Genomic DNA, 19826 nt, shown 5'->3' with positions numbered 1-19826 from the left:
CTGAAACCCTGTACACACCTGGTAGGATCCTGATACAGTGTGAAACCCTGTACACACCTGGCAGGATCCTGATACACTGAAACCCCGTACACACCTGGCAGGATTCTGATTCAGGGGTTATGGGGAGAAGGCAGGACAATGGGGATGAGAAAATATCAACCATGATTGAATGGCGGAGCAGACTCGATGGGCCAAGTGACCTAATTCTGCTCCTATGTCTTATGGTCTTATGGTTTCACAGTGTATCAGGAGCCTGCCAGGTGTGTATTAGGTTTCGTAGTGTATCAGATCCTGCCAGGTCACTGGCACAAATGTCAAAGATCACAACTGGCAGGATTTTGTTACACTGAAACCCTGTACATACCTGGCAGGATCCTGATACACTGTGAAACCCTGTACACACCTGGCAGGATCCTGATACACTGTGAAAGCCTGAACACACCTGGCAGGATCCTGATACACTGTAAAACCCTGTACATACCTGGCAGGATTCTGATACAGTGCGAAACCCTCTACACGCCTGGCAGGACCCTGATACACTGTGAAACCCTGTATACATCTGGCAGGATCCTGATACACTGTGAAACCCTGGCAGGATCCTGATACACTGTGAAACCCTGCACATACCTGGCAGGATCCTGATACACTGTGAAACCCTGTACACACCTGGCAGGATACTGATACACTGTAAAACCCTGTACATACCTGGCAGGATTCTGATACAGTGCGAAACCCTCTACACGCCTGGCAGGATCCTGATTCACTGTGAAACCCTGTATACATCTGGCAGGATCCTGATACACTGTGAAACCCTGGCAGGATCCTGATACACTGTGAAACCCTGCACATACCTGGCAGGATCCTGATACACTGTGAAACCCTGTACACACCTGGCAGGATCCTGATACACTGTGAAACCCTGTATACACCTGGCAGGATCCTGATACACTGTGAAACCCTGTACACACCTGGCAGGATCCTGATTCATTGTGAAACCCTGTACACATCTGGCGGGATTCTGATTCACTGTGAAACAACGTACACACCTGGCAGGATCTAGATTCACTGTGAAACCTTGTGCACTCCTGGCAGGAGCCGGATATACTGAAACCTTGCACACACCTGGCATGATCCTGATGCACTGTGAAACCTCATACACACCTGGCAGGATCCTGATACACTGTGAAACCCTGTACACACCTGGCAGGATCCAGATACACCAAAACCTTGTGCACACCTGGCAGGATCCTGATACACTGTGAAACCCTGTACACACCTGGCAGGATCCTGACGCACTGTGAAACCCTGTACGCACCTGGCAGGATCCTGATACACTGTGAAACACTGATCACACCTGGCAGGATCCTGATACACTGTAAAACCCTGTACATACCTGGCAGGATTCTGATACAGTGCGAAACCCTGTACACGCTTGGCAGGATCCTGATACACTGTGAAACCCTGTACATACTTGGCAGGATCCTGATACACTGAAACCCCGTACACACCTGGCAGGATTCTGATTCAGGGGTTATGGGGAGAAGGCAGGACAATGGGGATGAGAAATAATCAACCATGATTGAATGGTGGAGCAGACTCGATGGGCCAAGTGACCTAATTCTGCTCCTATGTCTTATGGCCTTATGGTTTCACAGTGTATCAGGAGCCTGCCGGGTGTGTATTAGGTTTCGTAGTGTATCAGGGTCCTGCCAGGTCACTGGCACAAATGTCACAGATCACAGCTGGCAGGATTTTGATACACTGAAACCCTGTACACATCTGGCAGGAGCCTGATACACTGAAACCCTGTACACACCTGGCAGGATCCTGATACACTGTGAAACCCTGCATACATCTGGCAGGATCCTGATACACTGTGAAACCATACACACCTGGCAGGAGACTGATACACTGAAACCCTGTACATACCTGGCAGGATCCTGATACACTGTGAAACCCTGTACATACCTGGCAGGATCCTGATACACTGTGAAATACTGATCACACCTGGCAGGATCCTGATACACTGTAAAACCCTGTACATACCTGGCAGGATTCTGATACAGTGCGAAACCCTCTACACGCCTGGCAGGATCCTGATACACTGTGAAACCCTGTATACATCTGGCAGGATCCTGATACACTGTGAAACCGTACACACCTGGCAGGAGCCTGATACACTGAAACCCTGTACATACCTGGCAGGATCCTGATACAGTGTGAAACACTGATCACACCTGGCAGGATCCTGATACACTGTAAAACCCTGTACATATGTAGAATCCCAAGTTTCTTTACCCGTCAGTCTTGCCCCAATAAAAGTCTGGATGGATTTGCAGGTATAACATTAGTTATTTTATTCAGCCTGCAAGCTAAACTTAGTCCACAGTGATACAGATAACATCCTGCTCTCTGCAGCTCCGGGACCAAGTGAGGATAAGACAAAGAGCTCTGTACTGATACATTCAAATGGCATCAAGTTTTACATACTCGACGCCCATAGGTCATCCTATGTCCCTCCTGACCTGTTTGATCTATTCTGATTGGCTCACTTCCAATCCCTTTCTCCGGCCCCTATCAATCCAGCATCACTCTCGTAGACACACCTCTTCCTGCTTTTTCCATGCGGTCTAAAATCCTTTGTCTATGAACTAACCAGAATCAAAGTGGCTTATTTCTACATTACATTAACTAATATCTCTAAAGTAACTATTTTATATCACATTCGTCACATATCTGGCAGGATTCTGATACAGTGCAAAACCCTCTACACGCCTGGCAGGATCCTGATACACTGTGAAATCCTGTACATACTTGGCAGGACCCGGATATACTGAAACCCCGTACACACCTGGCAGGATTCTGATTCAGGGGTTATGGGGAGAAGGCAGGACAATGGGGATGAGAAAATATCAACCATGATTGAATGGCGGAGCAGATTCGATGGGCCAAGTGACCTAATTCTGCTCCTATGTCTTATGGTCTTATGGTTTCACAGTGTATGAGGAGCCTGCCAGGTGTGTATTAGGTTTCGTAGTGTATCAGGGTCCTGCCAGGTCACTGGCACAAATGTCACAGATCACAACTGGCAGGATTTTGTTACACTGAAACCCTGTACACATCTGGCAGGAGCCTGATACACTGAAACCCTGTACACACCTGGCAGGACCCCGATACACTGTGAAACCGTACACACCTAGCAGGAACCTGATACACTGAAACCCTGTACATAGCTGGCAGGATCCTGACACACTGTGAAACCCTGTACATACCTGGCAGGATCCTGATACACTGTGAAACACTGATCACACCTGGCAGGATCCTGATACACTGAAACCCTGTACACACCTGGCAGGATCCTGATACACTGTGAAACCCTGGCAGGATCCTGATACACTGTGAAACCCTGCACATACCTGGCAGGATCCTGATACACTGTGAAACCCTGTACACACCTGGCAGGATCCTGATACACTGTGAAAACCTGCACATACCTGGCAGGATCCTGATACACTGTGAAACCCTGTACACACCTGGCAGGATCCTGATACACTGTGAAACCCTGCACATACCTGGCAGGATCCTAATACACTGTGAAACCCTGTACACACCTGGCAGGATCCTGATACACTGAAACCCTGTACTCCTGGCAGGATCCTGATACATTGGAACCCCGTACGCACCTGGCAGGATCCTGATACACTGTGAATCCCTGTACACACCTGGCAGGATCCTGATACATTGAAACCCCGTACGCACCTGGCAGGATCCTGATACACTGAATCCCCGTACACACCTGGCAGGATCCTGATACACTGAAACTCTGTACAAACCTGGCCGAATCCTGATTCACTGTGAGACTCTGTACACACACGGCAGTATCCTGATACATTGTGAAGCCCTGTACACACCTGGCAGGATCATGATACACTGTGAAACCCTGTACACACCTGGCAGGATCTGGAAACACTGAAACGCCGGTAGGATCCTGACACACTGAAATCCTGTACACACCTGGCAGGATCCTGATACACTGTAAAACCCCGTACACACCTGGCAGGATCCTGATATATTGTGAATCCATGTACACACCTAGCAAGATTCCAATTCACTGTGAAACCCTGTACACACCTGGCAGGATCCTGATACACTGACACCCTGTACACACCTGGCAGGATCCTGATACAGTGTGAAACCCCGTACACACGTGGCAGGATCCTGATACACTCTGAAACCCTGTACATACCTGGCAGGATCCTGATACACTGTGACACCCTGTACACATCTGGCAGGATCCTGATACACTGTGAAACCCTGTCCACACCTGGCAGGATCCTGATACACTGTGAAACTCTGTACGCACCAGGCAGAATCCTGATACACTGTGAAGCCCTGTACACACCTGGCAGGATCCTGATTTACTGTGAAACCCTGTCCTCACCTGGCAGGATCATGATACACTGTGAAACCCTGTACACACCTGGCAGGATCTGGATACGCTGTGAAGCCCTGTACACACCTGGCAGGATCCTGATACAGTGTGAAACCCCGTACACACGTGGCAGGATCCTGATACACTCTGAAACCCTGTATACACCTGGCAGGATCGTGAAACACTGAAACCCCGTACACGCCGGCAGGATCCTGACACACTGTGAAATCCTGTACACACCTGGCAGGATCCTGATACACTAAAACCCCGTACACACCTAGCAGGATCCTGATACACTGTGACACCCCGAACACACCTGGCAGGATCCTGATACACTAAAACCCCGTACACACCTAGCAGGATCCTGATACACTTGACACCCCGAACACACCTGGCAGGATCCTGATACACTGTGACACCCCGAATACACCTGGCAGGATCCTGATTCACTGTGAAACCCTGTACACACTTGGCAAGATCCTGATACACTGTGAAACCCCGTGCACACCTGGCAGGATCCTGATTCGCTGTGAACCCTGTACACACTGACAGGTGACTCAGAAAGTCCAGCGCTATGGGTGAGGTCTGTGCACATTGCAGAATTAGCGAGAATATCAGACAAAAAAAAACCATATGCCTAATTTGGAACTCACTGTCAGAATTACCCTGTAATAACCCCAAGCACCGATATCTCGCTTCTCGGCCAATGTTGAGGTGGATATGCCGTTTATTGATTTGCTTTCTTATTACAATGCAAAAGAAAAATTGCCCTTTTTTCCTCCTCTTTTCAATGGTTTTGGAAACCTTATAGCTCCTGCAGGCTGAAGAGTGGAAAACAGGAGCTAGTAAAAGCTCGCTAGAGATCTGATGAGGGCTGGGGAGGGGGAGGTGGAACAGTGTTATTCCTCAGTTTGGTCAGCTTTAATGCAAGCAGGGCAGCATGGTGGCGTACTGGTTAGCATTGCTGCCTCACAGCGCCGTAGATCCGTATTCAATCATGGCCCCGGGTCACTGTCTGTCTGGAGTTTGCACATTCTCCCCATGTCTGCGTGGGTGTCACTCCCACAACCAAAATATGCGCACGGTAGGTGGATTGACCACGCTAAATTGCCCCTATTGGAAAAATTTAAAAACAAATACTTTGATGCAGGCGGCCACCTAGGACATCATGAGCTTCAAGTTAATTTACTAGTTTGTGCAGTTGCGGGTCAGCAAATACGGTCCTTTGAAAATTTGAGGCCATTATTTGCATTACGGCCATTATTTGCAATTAACTTTTCAATTCCATTAAAGCATTGCAAGTAAAATTCTCTTTTGCCAGAATTAAATATTTCAGACATTCTTGCACTTGCCTTAATCTAAACTATCAGCTTTCTAATTTTGCCCTTTTAACATCCATCTCCCTAGAGCTACATAACATTGATCTACATCTGGGAGCAGCACAGTGGTTAGTACTGCTGCCTCACAGTGGCAGGGATCAGATTCAATTTTGGCCTGAGGTGATTATATGTGGAGTTTGCACGTTCTCCCTGTGTCTGCGTGTGTTTCCTCCGGGTGATCTGGTTTCTTCCCATTGTCCAAAGATGTGCAGGTTAGGTAGATTGGCTGTGTTAAATTACCCTTTAATGTCCAAAGAAGACATAGATTATCGTAGAATTTACAGTGCAGAAGGAGGCATTCGGCCCATCGAGTCCGCACCGGTCCTTGGAAAGAGCACCCTACCCAAGGTCAACACCTCCACCCTATGCCCATAACCCAGTAACCCCACCCAACACTAAGGGCAATTTTGGACACGAAGGACAATTTATCATGGCCAATCCACCTAGCCTGCACATCTTTTGACTGTGGGAGGAAACCGGAGCACCCGGAGGAAACCCACGCACACACGGGGAGAACGTGCAGACTCCGCGCAGACAGTGACTCAAGCCAGAATCGAACCTGGGACCCTGGAGCTGTGAAGCAATTGTGCTATCCACAATGCTACCGTGCTGGTTAGCTTCAGGGGTTATTGGGATAGGGTGGATGAGTGGTCTTGGGTGCTCTTTCAGAGGATCGATGCAGACCAAATGGCCACCTGCACTGTTGGGATTCTATGATACATGATAGAAATGCAGGTATTGTTAGATAACTTGCACAAGTCCTCTTGTAAAAGCAAATTAGCTCCTCTGTATTCACAGCCTAGCCTTCTCACAGAGCATGCAATTCCCTAGATTACCGGTCTATGTTGTGGTATAGTGACACTAGAACGTCTCATTGGAGAAAGAGAGGTTTAGCGGGTTAATCTAGAACTCAGGGGATTGGCGGGTGAAGGCAAGCCACCGTGACAGTCATTGGTCCACAGAGCTTTTTGATGAGTTTGGATATGGGCAACAGAGTTCCAGGTGACCTCAAGTTTATGGAGGGTGCAAGATGGGAAGGCTGGCCAAGAGAGCATTGGACTAGTGGATAGTCAGAGGCTTTTCCCAAGGGTAGAGGGGTCAATTACTAGTGGGCATAGGTTTAAGGGGCAAGGTTTACAGAAGATGTACGAGGCAAGTTTTTTGTACAGAGGGTAGTGGGTGCCTGGAACTCGCTGCCGGAGGTGGTGGTGGAAGCAGGGACAATAGTGACGTTTCAGGGGCGTCTTGACAATTACATGAATAGGATGGAAATAGAGGGATTCGGAAGTGTAGAAGATTTTAGTTTAGACGGGCAGCATGGTCGGCGCAGGCTTGGAGGGCCGAAGGGCCTGTTCCTGTGCTGTACTTTTCTTTGCTCTTTGTTCTTTAGTCAAGTTGAGAGGCAACAAATGCATAAATCTGGTTACTGTAGAAAATTAGCTGAGGAGGAGCGGATATATGTGAAAAGGTGATGGTGGTGGCAGGCAGCCTTCATGATGGAGAGCATGTGGAATTGGAAGCCTAGTTAATGACCTGCTCAAATGCTGAGATTGACCTCTGACCATCAGCAGTCTCACTCATTCACTCAACTTTCTCTCTCAGTTTCTCAGTTTACCCATGATAACCCATCCGTGATCCAATACAATAACATTGAAACTCGTCACTATTTACAGTCTGCATAGTCTGCTGATCGTTACTCAGAAACCAGGCTTTTCATAATCAAAACAAGTGAAGATTTTAAGCTATTTTTTAGCATTGTTCACTTTTAAGCAAGATTTTCGCTAACCGGAATTTAACTTTGACCCTGAAATGAAGCTGTAAGTTAAAACCTTGCAATAATGGTGTTGAGAATTTGTTTTTCTGGCAATGTAATTAACATTCGGAACAACTCCTTGTCTGTTCTAATCTTAGATGTTCAACAGAAGCACAAGGAAACATTGCGGCAACAAACTGAAAAAATGAGAGTAAATTCTATCTTACTCAAGGAGAAGGTCAAGATTTTCCAGTTAGTTGATCATTATGCTGAGCTATCGATCATTTCTACTCCTCGAGATATTCAACTTGTAGATCATGAACTGCTGGCAAGAAGCAGAGAACATGATGTGTGGAGGGAAAAACACCTTCGAAAAGAAATGGAAAAAATTCAACCTGAGCAATTGTTCCGGAGCAGTTCGACTGAGAGAGAACGCAAACCTGGGAGTTCAGCAGCAGTGAGCGGAGTCCAAGGGATAGGAAAAACAACAATGATACAAAAGATTGTTTATGACTGGGCCACTGGGAAAATATACCCAAACATTCAATTTGTCTTCAGTTTTAAATTTCGGGATTTGAACACGATGAATTGTAAACTAAACCTGAGGAATCTTGTACTTGCTTTCTATCCTTACTTGTGCAATGTTCTCGGAGAGCTCTGGAAAAACCCAGAAGGATTGCTATTTATATTTGATGGTTTGGATGAATTCAAGGACAGTCTCAATTTTACCGACAGTCAGAAAAATATCGAAGCCAAGTCCATGTGCACAGATCCTGAATTCCAGTGTGAAGTGGCCAATATTGTGTACAGTTTAATACAGCACAAATTGCTCCCAGGGTGTTCCGTGCTAGTGACCAGTCGCCCCAGTACATTGCAGTTATTAGAAAAGGCCGGGGTCACTGTCTGGGCTGAAATTCTGGGATTCGTTGGGGAAGAACGGAAGGAATATTTCAATCAGATATTTGAAGATCAGACGGTGGCAGCAGCTGTTTACAAACACGTGGAGGAGAATGAGCTTCTGTACACAATAAGCTACAACCCATCCTACTGCTGGATCCTCGGTTTGTCACTGGGTCCCTTCTTAACAGAAGGAGATGGGAAACAGCAGCAAATTCCCAAGAATATCACCCAATTGTATTCTTCATATTTTTACAACATTCTGAAAAACCATGGAAAAGAGATTGAAACCCCCCGCGATGTGTTTTTGGCGATCGGTGAGATGGCCTTCTCAGGGGCCTCCGGAAAAAAAAGTGTGTTCACAAATGAAGATTTGGTCAAGTACGGTACGCAACCTTCCCAGTTCCTCTCCAGCTTCCTGAAGGATTTTTCTGAAAGAAGTGATACTTCCGAAAGTGTAGTTTACACATTCCCACACCTCACAATTCAAGATTTTGCAGCTGCACTCGCACAATTCTTGACTCCAAATCCCCAAAACATCGGGAAACTCCTTAGTGATGCCCACAGTAAAGAAGGTGGGAGATTTGAGATGTTTCTCCGCTTTGTTGCTGGTCTATCCTCCCCACAGTCAGCTCAGCCCCTGGAGGAGTTTCTAGGTCCGTTTCTTCAACAGACCACCAGCCGAGTGATTGACTGGGTGAAGGAGAAGGTTAAAGGACAACTTGGGAATACGAAGGGTAAAATAAGTAAGAGAAATCACATGAACTCTTTGCACTACTTATCCGAATCTCAGAATAAAGCACTGGCTCAGTCCACAGTGGGATCCGTGGAAACATTTAAATTTTGTGGATTGCGACTGACTCCAATTGACTGTGTGGTCCTGTCTCATGTTATTGGACTCTGTAATTCAATAAAACATCTCAATCTCGAGAACTGTTTCATCCAGTATGAAGGAATCCAGCGATTAGGTCCCGTACTACACAAATGCCGGGAGTTGAGGTAACTGTTTATTTGTCTCTAAGTATCAGCTATTGTAGAACAGTCATGGATTGTGTATTTGCTCCGTAAAGAAGAAAATAAAGAGTTGGATTAAACCAGAGAGAAACAGATGCAGTACAAACATCACCAATGATACTATATAAGAGTGTTAAGTTTTTAATTCCCATCAGGACCAGGGAATCCAAAATGGATCCATGTGAACCTGTAGGGATTTTCCAATCTCTATTGAGTAAGTGCAGAATACAGAACTGGTCAGATATGTATTTACAGATCGTTGTTATTAAGAATTGAAGTGGAATATAAGTATATAAGCTAGCAGTACAAGAAATTGGTGCAAAATGTTTTCCATGTCCAGCATTTTAACTAGAAACAGGGCAACAATCCAAGTTTTTAAAAACTTACAATTTGATCATTAATCCAATACCATATATGCATATCTTCTTGGGTCAGTTTCCTGGATTGAGAATGCTGGGGAAATGGAAATCCTTTGTTCTGTAAATGTTTGCAATTATTGGCATCCTGAACTAACTAAGATATGACATTTGGGAGATTAAAAGTGCTCCAATTGAAAGGGTAGTGGGATTTTATCCCTGGAATAAGGCACATCCAGTCATTGGTGGGGCCTTGCACACAGCAGACTGTGAACCTGGGAATTTTCCATTACCTGCTCCCTCTGGATACCAGCTCGGGGACAGAAGTTCTGCAAATTTCCCGAACACAGCTGCTCCAGTTATTCCAGAAATAAATTTAGGGCGAGTTGAATCGGGAATAAAATTAAAGCATACCCTCCTCTATTAAGTATAATGCATGGATATTTTAAAGGTGCACTAGAACAGAATTAACTCTCCTTGTTACATAAAATTCTGTGGAACAGAGCTTACAGTAACATTTAGAACTGATAAATAAGATAACTCTCCCAGCGGTACAGTGGTGGTTCATAAATTGTAGGCGATAGGAGCAGGAGTAGGCTGTTCGGCCCCTCAAATGTGTTCTGCCACTCCCAGCTAATGGGTAGGATTCTCCACCCGTTCATGCTGGCGAGATTCTCCAGTAACTGCAGTGAATGGGAGATTTGGTTGAGCGCCAAATTCTCCATCCTCGCTATCAGCCGTAGCCCCGGGATGCACAGGGATTTGAGAATCCTGGCCAATGGCTGATATCATACTGCAACACAATTTTCCCATATTATCCCGTATAGCCCTTGATATCTTTAATTTTGTTTTTAAAAACATTTATTAAGGCATTTATGATTTTATAAGAATAAACAATACAAATACAAATGTACACATTGTTCAGTGCGTAACACATCCCTCCATCTCCCCTTGTTCCCTCCTACTCTAAACACGAAATAGACTAGCTCCCCCCCACCCCCTAAACTCCCCCCCCCTCCCACTCTTATCAAATCTGCTGACAGTTTCGTTTTCTCCGAAGAAGTCGATAAACGGCTGCCACCCCTGGACGAACCCTAACGTTGATCCTCTCAGGGCGAACTTAATTTTCTCAAGTCTGAGAAACCCAGTCATGTCACTAACCGAAACCCCTGATTTTGGGGGCTTCGAGTCCCTCCACGCTAATAAGATCCGTCTCCGGGCTACCAAGGAGGCAAAGGGCAAAACATCAGCCTCTCTCGCCCCCTGGACACCTGGATCTTCCGACACTCAGAAAATCAGCATCTCTGGACTCGGCGCTATCCTTGTTTTTAGTACCGTGGACATGGCATCCGTAAATCCCGGCCAGTATCCCCTAAGCTTCAGGCATGCCCAAAACATATGGAAATGGTTTGCTGGCCCTTCCGCACACTCACACACTTGTCCTCTATCCCAAAGAACTTGCTCATCCGGGCCACCGTCATGTGTTTCCGGTTAACCACTTTGAATTGTATCAGGCTGAGCGTGGCACATGATGAGGACGTGTTGACTCTGCTCAGAGCATCCTACCACAGACCCGCCTCTACCTCCCCTCCCAGCTCATCTTCCCATTTACGCTTTAGCTCACCTATCTGAGTTTCCTCCCACTCCATGTGTTCTTTATAGATATCCGAAACCTTCCCCTCCCCCACCCCCATTTTAGAAACTACCTTGCCCTGTATCCCCTGTGGCAGTCGAAGCAGAAAGGTTGCAACCTGCCTTCGCGCAAAATCCCTTATCTGTAGATATCGAAACCCATTCCCTCACGGCAGTTCAAACTCCTCCAAATCCTCTAAACATGGAAAGCTCCTATCAATAAATAGATCCCCCAGCCTCTCATTTCCTGCTTTCTGCCACCTCCTATAACCCCCATCTAGCCTCCCCGGGACAAACCGTTGATTACCACAAATTGGAGCCCACACCGACGCCCCCTCCACGTCCATATGTTTCAGCCACTGCCCCCCAGACTCTCAGGGCCGCCACTACCACCAGGCTTGTGGAGTACCGGGTCGGTGAGAACGCAGCATTTTCTTTACCTGCGGGCTTTTATCCGAGAGATCACCCTATTCACCCGCTTAAAATATGAAGAGAGGGAGGCACTGGAAAACAAACAGAAACCTTTGGAGAACCGTCATTTTTACCTGCCAGTGACAACGGGAACGTGTCTTGATATCTTTAATAACTACCAATCCATATATCTCTGTCTTGAACATTCTCAATGACTGCCCTCCACAGCCATCTGGGAGAATTCCAAAGATTTACCACCTTCTAAGTGAAAAAATCCTTCCTCATCTCCGTCCTAAATAACCTACACCTTACGCTGAGACTGTCTCCTGGGAGTAGACTTAACAGCCAGATACACATCCTATTGACATTTACCACGTTGAACCCAATAAGAATTCTGTATGCTTGAATGAAATGACCTTGCATTCATTTGAACTTCATATATTCTCGGCCCAGCGTCTTCAACCTCTCCTTGTTGAGTAGTCCACCCATCCCAGAAATTTATCTTGTGTAAGTATATTCTTCCTTGGCTCTGGAGACCAAAACACTGGATAATACTCCAGATGCAGCCTCCATGAGGCTTTGACCAATTGTGGCAAATCTCTTTTTCCTCCTGTATTCAAATCTTACAAGGTATCAATGCTTCATCATTTCCTTCCATGGAAATAGATTCAGTTCCATAAAATAATATGGCAACCAGATTTGTATACTGCACTCCAGATGTGGTCCAACAAAATGTCAATACAAGTTCAGCATCATTTCTTTGTTTTCACTTCCGTTCCTCCAGAAATAAATCCTCCTGCTTGATTAACATGTTTTATGGCCGTAAACTTTCAGTGATTGATGTATTTGCATTCCCTTTATTTCTCTACCTGGTTTAGATTCTTGTTTTCTAAATAAGACATAATTTCCTTCTTTTCTTTTCCAAAATACATTACCTCACATTAATCTGGTGAAATTATGCCCATTCTCCAAGTTTGTTAATGTCTTGTAATTTGTCGCAGTCCTCTGCAGTGTTAACAGTTGCTTTCTCAGTTTGCTGTCAGCTGCAAAGTTGGATATTGTTTTGATTCCAACCTCTAAATTATCAATATAAAATTGTGAACAACAGTGATCCCAGCACTTTTCCTGTGAAGCCCACCTTCCTACCTTCTGTCAATCCGAAAAGATGGGGGGGGCGGGATTCTCCGATAATGGGGCTGAGTTTTCACACCGTCATAAACGCCGGAGCGTTTTACGACGGTGTCATCTGGCCACTAGGAGCAGCAACGCCACGCCGCACGGGTCCAGCACGGCACTGGAGCGCTTCATGCAGCTCCAGCTTCCAATACGTGCCATGTACAGGTCCGCGCATGCGCGCCATGGCCGGCGCAGGTCCGCACATGTGCGTTGGTTGCCGTCTCCATGCTGGCCCGCATGCAACATGGCGGAGCCCTACAGGGCCCGGTGCGGAGGAACATAAGCCCCCCCTCCCCCCCCGGAATTAGCTCGCCTGCCGATCGGTAGCCCCCGATCGCGGGCCTGGCCACCGTGGAGGTCGCCCCCGGAGTCAGATCTCCCCCCCCCCAAACCAGGACGGCCCCCGCAGCCAGAATGCCGAGGTCCCGCTGGGTAGAACCACATGCGAATGACGCCGGCGGGACTCAGCCGAACTCAGCGGGCATTTGGCCCGTTGAGCACGGAGAATCGCCGAAGGGGGCTGCGTTCAGTGGCCCCCTACCGGCGCCATTGTTGCCGATTCTCCGATGACCGAGCAGCGTCGCGGGATTAGCCCCCCCCAACCTGCCGATTCTCCGACCCTGCGAGGGACCGGAGAATCCTGCCCATCCTTCACCTAATCCCTCTGCTTTTTGTCTCAAAGCCACCGAGCAGTCCATTTGTCTCATTTTCCCATGACTGCATACTGTCTGAAATCTATTAATTTGTTAACCTTATCAAAACGACTGTTTAAAATCCAGGCTATTCATCTTTGTTGTCTCTTGAAAAAAAATCACCGAAGTTGGCCAAGCAGAATGTTTCCTTTGAAACCCATGCTTAATATTCATTATTGTGTTTTTAGTTTCCAGATGCTTATATGTTTTCCTTATGTCATTAATAGGGATTCTGTTCTTTTTCCATCACCAGTGTGCTACCTAGATATATTCTGTCTCCCTTCTTAGATATAAAATTAACTATTCACCAATTTTCTGGCACTGCAGCTTTCTTCTCAAAAGTTATTTAAAACTTGTAGCAATGCCTATGAGAAAAAGAAGAATCCCTACAGTGCAGAAGGAGGCCATTTAGCCCATCAAATCTGCACCGACCATCTGAAAGACCACTCTAAACAGACCCAACCCCTGCCCTGTCCCTGTAACCCACCTAACCTGTGGAAATTTAGGGGCAGTTTAGCATGGCCAATCCACCTAACATGAACATTTTTGGACCATGGGAGGAAATCGGAGTTCCCGGAGGAAACCCACACCGAAACGGAGAGAACTCCACACAGACAGTCATTAAGGTCGGAATCGAACCTGGGTCCCTGGCACTGTGAGACAGCAGTGCTACCCACTGTGCCACCATGCCGCCCGTACCATTTCCCTTTAATAGTGTGGATGCAATCTGTCTGGACCAAGGGTTTTAACCATTCTATGTTTCAGTTATTTACTGTTTCACCTCTTGATTTTGAGTACAATTATCCCATCATTCAATGCCATGTTAACCTGTCCTTTTTTCTGTGGTAAATAATGAAGGAAATTAATTGCCTAATGTTTCTGTCATCTCTCTACCATTGCTAATGATGGAAAGGGATAGGTATATACCGCAGGGCAACAGTTATATCTGGGGGAAAGGCAATTATGATGCGATGAGGCAAGACTTAGGATGCATCGGATGGAGAGGAAAACTGCAGGGGATGGGTACAATGGAAATGTGGAGCTTGTTCAAGGAACAGCTACTGCGTGTCCTTGATAAGTATGTACAGGCAGGGAGGAAGTGGTCGAGCAAGGGAACCGTGGTTTACTAAGGCAGTCGAAACACTTGTCAAGAGGAAGAAGGAGGCTCATGTAAAGATGAGACATGAAGGTTCAGTTAGGGCACTCGAGAGTTACAAGTTAGCTAGGAAGGACCTAAGGAGAGAGCTAAGAAGAGCCAGGAGGGGACATGAAAAGTCTTTGGCAGGTAGGATCAAGGATAACCCAAAAGCTTTCTATAGCTATGTCAGGAATAAAAGAATGACTAGGGTAAGAGTAGGGCCAGTCAAAGACAGGAGTGGGAAGTTGTGCTTGGAGTCTGAGGAGATAGGAGAGGTGCTAAATGAATATTTTTCGTCAGTATTCACACAGGAAAAAGACAATGTTGTCGAGGAGAAAACTGAGATTCAGGCTACTAGACTAGAAGGGCTTGAGGTTCATAAGGAGGAGGTGTTAGCAATTCTGGAAAGTGTGAAAATAGATAAATCCCCTGGGCCGGATGGGATTTATCCTAGGATTCTCTGGGAAGCTAGGGAGGAGATTTCTGAGCCTTTAGCTTTGATCTTTAAGTCATCTTTGTCTACAGGAATAGTGCCAGAAGACTGGAGGATAGCAAATATTGTCCCCTTGTTCAAGAAGGGGAGTAGAGACAATCCCGGTAACTTTAGACCAGTGAGCCTTACTTCTGTTGTGGGCAAAGTCTTGGAAAGGTTTATAAGAGATAGGGTGTATAATCATCTGCAAAGGAATAATTTGATTAGACATAGTCAACATGGTTTTGTGAAGGGTAGGTCATGCCTCACAAACCTTATTGAGTTCTTTGAGAAGGTGACCAAACAGGTGGATGAGGATAAAGCAGTTGATGTGGTGTATATGGATTTCAGTAAAGCGTTTGATAAGGTTCCCCATGGTAGGCTACTGCAGAAAATACGGAAGCATGGGATTCAGGGAGATTTAGCAGTTTGGATCAGAAATTGGCTAGCTGGAAGAAGACAAAGGGTGGTTGATGGGAAGTGTTCAGACTGGAGTCCAGTTACTCGTGGTGTATCACAAGGATCTGTTTTGGGGCCACTGCTGTTTGTCATTTTTATAAATGACCTGGAGGAGGGCGTAGAAGGATGGGTGAGTAAATTTGCAGATGACACTAAAGTCGGTGGAGTTGTGGACAGTGCGGAAGAATGTTACAAGTTACAGAGGGACATAGATAAGCTGCAGCGCTGGGCTGAGAGGTGGCAAATGGAGTTTAATGCAGAAAAGTGTGAGGTGATTCATTTTGGAAGGAATAACATGAAGACAGAGTACTGGGCTAATGGTAAGATTCTTGGCAGTGTGGATGAGCAGAGAGATCTCTGTGTCCATGTACATAGATCCCTGAAAGTTGCCACCCAGGTTGAGAGGGTTGTTAAGAAGGCGTACGATGTGGTAGCTTTTATTGGTAGAGGGACTGAGTTTCGGAGCCATGAAGTCATGTTGCAGCTGTAGAAAACTCTGGTGCAGCCGCATTTGGAGTATTGCGTGCAATTCTGGTCGCTGCATTATAGGAAGGATGTGGAAGCATTGGAAAGGGTGCAGAGGAGATTTACCAGAATGTTGCCTGGTATGGAGGGAAGATCTTATGAGGAAAGGCTGAGGGACTTGAGGCTGTTTTCGTTAGAGAGAAGAAGGTTAAGAGGTGACTTAATTGAGGCATACAAGATGATCAGAGGATTGGATAGGGTGGACAGTGAGAGCCTTTTTCCTCGGATGGTGATGTCTAGCACGAGAGGACATAGCTTTAAATTGAGGGGAGTTAGATATAAGACAGATGTCAGAGGTAGGTTCTTTACTCAGAGAGTAGTAAGGGCGTGGAATGCCCTGCCTGCAACAGTAGTGGACTCGCCAACACTAAGGGCATTCAAATGGTCATTGGATAGACATATGGACGATAAGGGAATAGTGTAGATGGGCGTTAGAGTGGTTTCACAGGTCGGCGCAACATCGAGGGCCGAAGGTCCTGTACTGCGCTGTAATGTTCTATTTTCTAATAACTGGGCCAGTTCTTTTAGTGACTTTTTTGTTTTATGCATGTATGAGTAAAATACTTGCCATTTTCTGTACCTTGATAATATAATATAGTTTGTTCCTCTTTGCTCTCCCTCTTTTCAATCTCTCTTCTATCTCTTCGTATTCTCCCATACCATGCTCTTCCCTGCATCCATCCAAATTGATCCACAGCCCAATAAAACCAGTTTTACTCAACTCTATTACCCTGGTCTTCGTCAGTCTGTCTGTTCTTCAAGCAGCATTTTAAAGCCTATGATAGAGTATTATCGTTACTATTGTCCAGATCTTTCCTGACTTTTACTACTTTTATCTGCTCTGGTTCGTTCTCTATTCCTAGGTGTAGCAGTGACTCCTTTCATGCCCAGTCTTCTTACCAATTTGGTTCGAAAGGAACCTGTTTGGATGGTGGTAACTCAACTCCCTTATTGCCTTTAATGCCTCTTCTGAACAATTAGTATCAGCGAAGTTGAAATGCCCAATCGAATTGATTATTATTCATGTGTTTTCCCATTTCCCTCATTTATTTTTATATTTTTCCTCCACCACTCTTCCACTATTAGGTGGTCTGAATACTACCCCATTAGCGGGTTTCATTCTTTATTATCAGTTGGCAGCATCCATATGCACAATATTCCTGTGTTGCTGATAACCACACATTTTCTACTGATATTCTGTTTTCCTTATTAAGTACAGCTCTCTGCTGCCTTTTGTATTTTTGTTGAAGGTGTTATGTTATACGCTGCAATGTTTAATTCTCGCGCCTGATATTTCTGTAGCAGTGTCTTGGTAATCATGACTACCTCTCATTTGTCAACATATTATTGCCTCCAATTGTTTTGTTTTAGTATGGAGCCTGTGCATTGTCTGCCTACAGCAGACTCTGAAGATCATTTTTAATAGCAGTTTCTCTTACTTTATTTCCGACCATAAATTCCACACTCATTTCTGTTAATCCTACTTGTCTCCTTTCCGTCAAAGTCTTCAGTTTATTTTTTCCAATTGTCCCTTTTCGATTTTGTCGACATTTATGCTGACTTCATCTTCTGTATGTCCTTCCCTCTTTCTTACTCGGTTAAAGTCTTTGTCATCACCCTGCAAACCCTTTCCACCAAAACATGAGACACTATCCCGTTTCAAATGGAGTCCCTTCCCTCTGTACAAATCACTATTTGGAGCCATGCCACACTTGCTCTTCAGCAACATACAAATTCTCCTGAGCTGACTGTTTTATTGCTAATTTTCATGTGACTCAGACAGCAAGGTGGCACAGTGTTTAGCACTTCTACCACACAGCACCAGGGACCGGGTTCAATTTCGGCCTTGGGTTGCTGTCTGTGTGGAGTTTACACATTCTCCCTGTGTCTTTCCTGCGGGTGCTCCAGTTTTCTCCCAATCCAAAAATGTGCAGGTTAGATGGATTGGCTGCGCTAAATTGGCTGTCCAAAAAGAATTGTAGGTTATATTATGGGGTTAATGAGAACAGGCAGGGGAGTGAGCTTGGGTGAAGTACTCTTTCAGTGGGTTGGTGCAAACTCGTTGGGTCGAATGGCCTCCTGCTGCACTGTAGTATTCTATGAAAAGGGAACCGTATTAACTTTTTAGTCCTGCTTTTCGATTTTGCTCCTAATACCTGATATTCCGTCAGCAGAATCTGTTCCCTGTTCCTGCCTATGTTTTTGTTCTGACAAGGACCACTTCAACTGGATTGTCCCTCTCCCTTTCCAAGTTCATCACTTGTTACCATGAGATACTGCTTACCCTGGCACCTAGTAAGTAGCGCACCATATGAGTTTCTTATTTGTAGCTGCAGAGTATGTAGTGTGTTCCCTAATGAGAGAATGCTCCATCCTGCCACACGTTTATTCTGCTCTTTCCTGCCAGTACAGCCTCTGCATCATGGTAGTCTTACATCGTAGCTGTCCTGTTACCCTGCACATTACACTTGTTGAACAGAGCTATTGTGTAAGGGTTTTCAATCTCGGCCTTCCCCAACTTCTCAACAGAAATTCCTTCCCATCTCTTGTGTTTCAGGGTTCTCTGTCTGAGCCAGAGTGACTGAAGGCAGATATTTTGTGCATTTGTGCAAAACTGAAATGGTCTCACTGCCCACTGTCCCTCCACTTAGTCGCCCCTAACATTTCAAATCTTTTTTATTTTCAGTTACATGTATTTAATTAGATTTTACGTGTTCATTTTTGAAAATATTATATCTTATTCTGCAATTAAATCGATAAGAGTAATATACATAACAGATACTGTAATGCAAGCCAACTAATCATCTTCCTGCTGTCCCGTTACACCCTTGATTGAATTTTAATGACAGTCCCTGAATATATAAGGAGCTGCACAAAGTGTGATTCATTCTCGGTGACCGAGATATCTGTTCATTAAATTCCTCAGTTTTTTTCCCAATTCCTCTCGCCATCCTCTCGCATGCAACGGGGAAATAAATGTATCTGATCTTGGTTTATTTCAGTTTGTTTTTTCATTGTTTGCCTGTTTGTGTTTAGACTGGGGAGAAATAAACTGGGAGATGCAGGAGTGAAACTTCTGTCTGAAGCTCTAAGAGACCCGGACTGTAAAATACAGAAGCTTGAGTAAGTATCTGACCGAGATTGTGCTTGAAATCCAAAGTTATTATCGGTGTAAGTAATAATGGACACTGGGGTTTTACTCTGACTCATGTTATTTCTCTCTCTCTCTACCCAATTCCAGGCTGAAGAGTAATGCTCTCACAGATGCTTGTGCCGAGGATCTCGCCTCTGCTCTCGGTACCAATCAATCATTGACAATTCTGTCCCTGAGTAATAATAAACTGGGTGATGCGGGGGTGAAACTACTGTCGGTGGCTCTGAAGAACCCAGAATGTAAAATACAGACATTGGTGTAAGGACCAAATTGTGATATTGTGCTGCTAATAAGTGGATGCCAAACACTATTAGTGCCAGTAATTGTGTTGTTCGT

General features: G+C 45.5%; 1 protein-coding gene and 1 long non-coding RNA gene across 9 annotated transcripts in view; both read left to right on the top strand.

The window, feature by feature from the left end:
* LOC140410180 (uncharacterized) overlaps positions 1 to 19826 on the top strand; it is a 424392-nt gene that overhangs the window by 309303 nt on the left and 95263 nt on the right. The gene's annotated exons all lie outside the window — the stretch shown is intronic.
* The window catches only part of LOC140410179 (NACHT, LRR and PYD domains-containing protein 3-like), a 30279-nt gene that overhangs the window by 8774 nt on the left and 1679 nt on the right, over positions 1 to 19826 (top strand). Inside the window, exons 6-8 of the mRNA XM_072498162.1 lie at positions 7723 to 9460; positions 19373 to 19459; positions 19578 to 19748. Of these exons, the coding sequence (XP_072354263.1) occupies positions 7723 to 9460; positions 19373 to 19459; positions 19578 to 19748 (1996 nt within the window). The remainder of the gene's footprint in view (positions 1 to 7722; positions 9461 to 19372; positions 19460 to 19577; positions 19749 to 19826) is intronic.

This window comes from Scyliorhinus torazame, chromosome 4, assembly GCF_047496885.1.
Source record: "Scyliorhinus torazame isolate Kashiwa2021f chromosome 4, sScyTor2.1, whole genome shotgun sequence".
NCBI lineage: Eukaryota > Metazoa > Chordata > Chondrichthyes > Carcharhiniformes > Scyliorhinidae > Scyliorhinus > Scyliorhinus torazame.
The sequence above is the reverse complement of the archived record's forward strand: the minus strand, read 5'-3'. Positions and strand labels throughout refer to the sequence as shown.